The sequence below is a fragment of the Eimeria acervulina genome, genomic scaffold (assembly GCF_000499425.1).
Source record: "Eimeria acervulina Houghton genomic scaffold, Eah_scaff804, whole genome shotgun sequence".
In the NCBI taxonomy this organism is placed as follows: Eukaryota; Apicomplexa; class Conoidasida; order Eucoccidiorida; family Eimeriidae; genus Eimeria; species Eimeria acervulina.
Window position 1 is genome coordinate 1 of NW_013549590.1, and position 3,508 is coordinate 3,508.

Sequence of the window (3,508 nt, forward strand, 5' to 3'; positions counted from 1 at the left end):
TATATATTTATTTATTTATTTTTATAGCGAAAGGTATATATACATATATATATATATATACACATATATATATATATATATATATTTGTGTGTCTCAATTTGCATATTTTGTTTTGCTTACGTTGTTTTATTTTTTTCTGTTTTTGTTGTCTCTCTGTATTTATTTATTTATTTATTTATTTATTTATTTATTTATTTATTTATTTATTTATTTATTTATTTGTTTGTTTATTCATTCATCCATGTATTTATTTATTTATTTATTTCTCTATCTACCTCTGTCGCTGTTTCTGTGTCTATCTTTATTTCTTTTTGTCTCTGTCTCTGTTTATTTATTTGTCTCTCTCTGTCTGTCTCTCTCTGTCTCTGTCTCTCTGTCTCTGTCTCTGTCTCTGTCTCTGTCTCTGTCTCTGTCTCTGTCTCGGTTTATTATTTGTCTCTGTCTCTCTGTCTCTCTCTGTCTCTGTCTCTCTTTATTATTGTCTGTCTCTGTTTATTTATTTTTCTGTCTCTGTTTATTTTAAAACAATCACAGCTTCATGCATATGTTGTTTGTTTATTTTCTTTTTGTTTGTTTGTCTACGCATATCTACCTATATATACAATATATATATACATATAAATGTATATATATATATACATATAAATGTGTATATATATATATACATATACATGTATATAAATACATATATATACATATATATATGTGTATTTATAATATATATATATATGAGCATATGTTATGTATATAATATATATATATATATATAATATATATATATATATATATATTATATACATTGTACATAAATATTATATGATGCAAATAGAGGAGACAAATTGTTTAAAGAGAAATGCAATTTAATATTTTGAATTTGTTTGCTGAGTTTTCAGCTTAGAGGTGCCTGTACACCCCAACAACGTGCAGCTGTCTCCTTTTTATCTGCAGCAGCTAAGCCCCTTATGCTGCTGCAAATGTGGAAGAGAGGGGGCCCCCTTGCTGCTGCTGCAGCTCCTGCTGCTGCTCCTGCTGCTCCTCTTGCTGCTGCTGCTGCTGCTCCTGCAGCTCCTCTTGCTTTTGCTGCTCCTCTTGCTGCTGCTGCTGCTGCTGCTGGTGCTGCTGCAGATGTTGCTGCAGATGTTGCTGGTGTTGCTGCTGCCAGTTCGGATGCAGTAAGGCGCTGCTGCGCCTCCTCTCCTTCTTTCTGCTGCTGCTCTTGCTGCTGATGCTGCTGCTGATGCTGCTGCTGTTGCTGTTGCTGTTGCTGCTGAGAGGCAAAGCATCTGCTGCTGGGTGTCTCTCTTGCTTCCAGCCTTCTCTCGCCCGCTGCTGCTGCTCCCCCGCCTCCTTCTCATCATCATCATAACGATCAGCAGCAGCAGCAGCAGCATCAGCAGCATCAGCAGCAGCAGCAGCTGCTGCTGCCGCCCCCTCAGGTGTCTCTCGAGAGTCTGTAGCCCCACCGTAAAGGAAGTCCTCCTCTTGGAGCTCTGTGCTGCTGCTGCTTCTGCTGCTGCTGCTGCTGCTGCTGCTGTCTTCTAGTGAATCAGATGAGGAGAAGACATCCGTGGGTCTCTTCAGCACTATCGCTGGCAGCCCCTCCCACGTGCTGCTGCTGCTGCTGCTGCTGCTGCCGCTGCCGCTGCTGTACAACCTAGGAGACCTGTCTCCTTCTGTCTCCTTCTCTGTCTTCGCTTTTGTTTGTTTATTCGTAGATGAAAGGAAATCAGCCCCATCCCTATTAAGAAAGAAACTCCTGCTGCTGCTGCTGCTGCTGCTGCTGCTGCTGTTGCTTCTTTTTGCTTCAGCCTTTCGCTTTCTGGGGCCCCCTTTAAACAACACAACAACAGCAGGACGCCGTCTTACTAAAGGCGTAAACTGCTGCGGAGAGGCTTTGAAAGCTCTTAATGCTGCGAGTGCAGCTGTCTCTCCAGCTGTCTCCCCAGCTGTCTCTTCAGCTGTCTCCTTAGGTTTCTGCTGCGGTGTCTGTTCAGGTGTATCTGAAGAGACAGCAGAAGGAAGGAGGCCGCTACGTCTTCTTACTTTTATCTTTCTAAGACCCAAAGGAGGAAGCTCCTGCTGCTGTTGCTGCTGCTGCTGCTGCTGCTGCTGCTGTTGCTGCTGCTGCTGCTGCTGCTGCTGCTGCTGCTGCTGCTGCTGCTGCTGGTCTTGAAGGTATAAGTATGCATGCCTCTTTCTGAGTGTTTGTTGTATTTCTTTTTGTCGCCTCTGCACTTCAACAACCTTCATAAATATATTTTTTTTCTTGCGTTGTCTCCAAGCCCTTTGAATCTTCTTCGCAGCTAAATTTTTCTGTTCATCGCCCCACACTTCATCAGCTAAGCCCTCTAAACAAACACCTTCTAAATTTATATCCTTATCAGCATACTCCTCCAGGGGACCCCCAGGGGGCCCCTCCTCAACGGGGCCCTTCGGGGGCCCCCCTTCAATAAGTACCTTCGGGGGCCCCCCCTCGATGAGACCCTTGGGCGATTCCTGCTGCAGTAGGGGCCCCTTGGGGGCCCCCTCTTCAAGGGTCCCCTTGGGGGGCCCCTGTTCAAGGGGCCCCTTAGGAGGCCCCTGTTCAAGGGGCCCCTTTGGGGGCCTTTTACGGGGCACCTGCTGAAGCTGTCCCTGAGGAGGCCCCTCCTGAGGGGGTTCCTTAGGGGGCCCTTTTGGGGGCCCCTTTGGGAGCCCCGTAGGGGGCCCTTTAGGGGGCCCCTTGGGGGCCCCTTTAGGGGGCCCCTTGGGGAGCCCTTTAGGGGGCCCCTTGGGGGCCCCCATAGGGGGCCCCTTGGGGAGCGCTTTAGGGGGCCCTTTAGGGGGCCCCTTTGGGGGCCCTTTGGGGGGCCCCATGGGGGGCCCCTGGTGGAGGGGTTGGTTTGGGGGCCGGGGTTGATGAGGGCCCTTAGGGGGCCCCTTCTTAAGGAGTTGTTGATGAAAGGAAGAGTTAGGGGGCCCCTGTTGTGCTGAGTATTTGATGTTGCTGCTGAGTAGTTGCGGTGTAGCTGCCTGATGCCTCTCTTTATATGCCGCTTCAGCTTCATCTCCCGAATAAGCTGCTGCTGCTGCTTCTGCTGCTGCTTCTGGTGCTGCGGCTGCTGCTGCTTGGTGCTGCTGTTGCTGTTGCTGGTGCTCTGGGGCCCCCGCAGCTTGAGCAGCATCAGCATCAGCAGCAGCAGCAGCAGCTGCTGCTGCTGCTGCTGTTGCTGCTGCTGCTGTTGCTGCTGTTGGTGTAGGGGGTTGTGTTGAGGTTGGGGTGTATAGGGAGATGCGCTCTTTGCGTCTTTCTTCTAATCGTTTTGCTCTTAAAGCTTCTTCTCTCTCTTGCAGCAGCAAAAACCACTGCTGCTGCTGCTGCTGCTGCAGCCGTGTGGGGCTGATTCGTGCTGTCGATTTGGGTGTCTCCTCAGCTACAGAGAGACCCCTTGAAGGAGGTACAGCGGCAGCAGCAGCGGGAGCAGCAGGAGCTGGAGCAGCAGCAGCTAGAGCAGCAGCAGCAGCAGC

The 3,508-nt window shown here is 48.6% G+C and overlaps 1 protein-coding gene across 1 annotated transcript in view; it reads right to left on the minus strand.

Moving 5' to 3' along the window:
• Window positions 1–961: 961 nt before the first annotated feature.
• The window catches only part of EAH_00049520 (hypothetical protein), a gene marked incomplete at both ends in the record, with an annotated part of 7,955 nt that continues 5,408 nt past the window's right edge, over window positions 962–3,508 (minus strand). Inside the window, one exon of the mRNA XM_013394356.1 lies at window positions 962–3,428. Coding sequence (XP_013249810.1) covers window positions 962–3,428 — 2,467 coding nt within the window. The remainder of the gene's footprint in view (window positions 3,429–3,508) is intronic.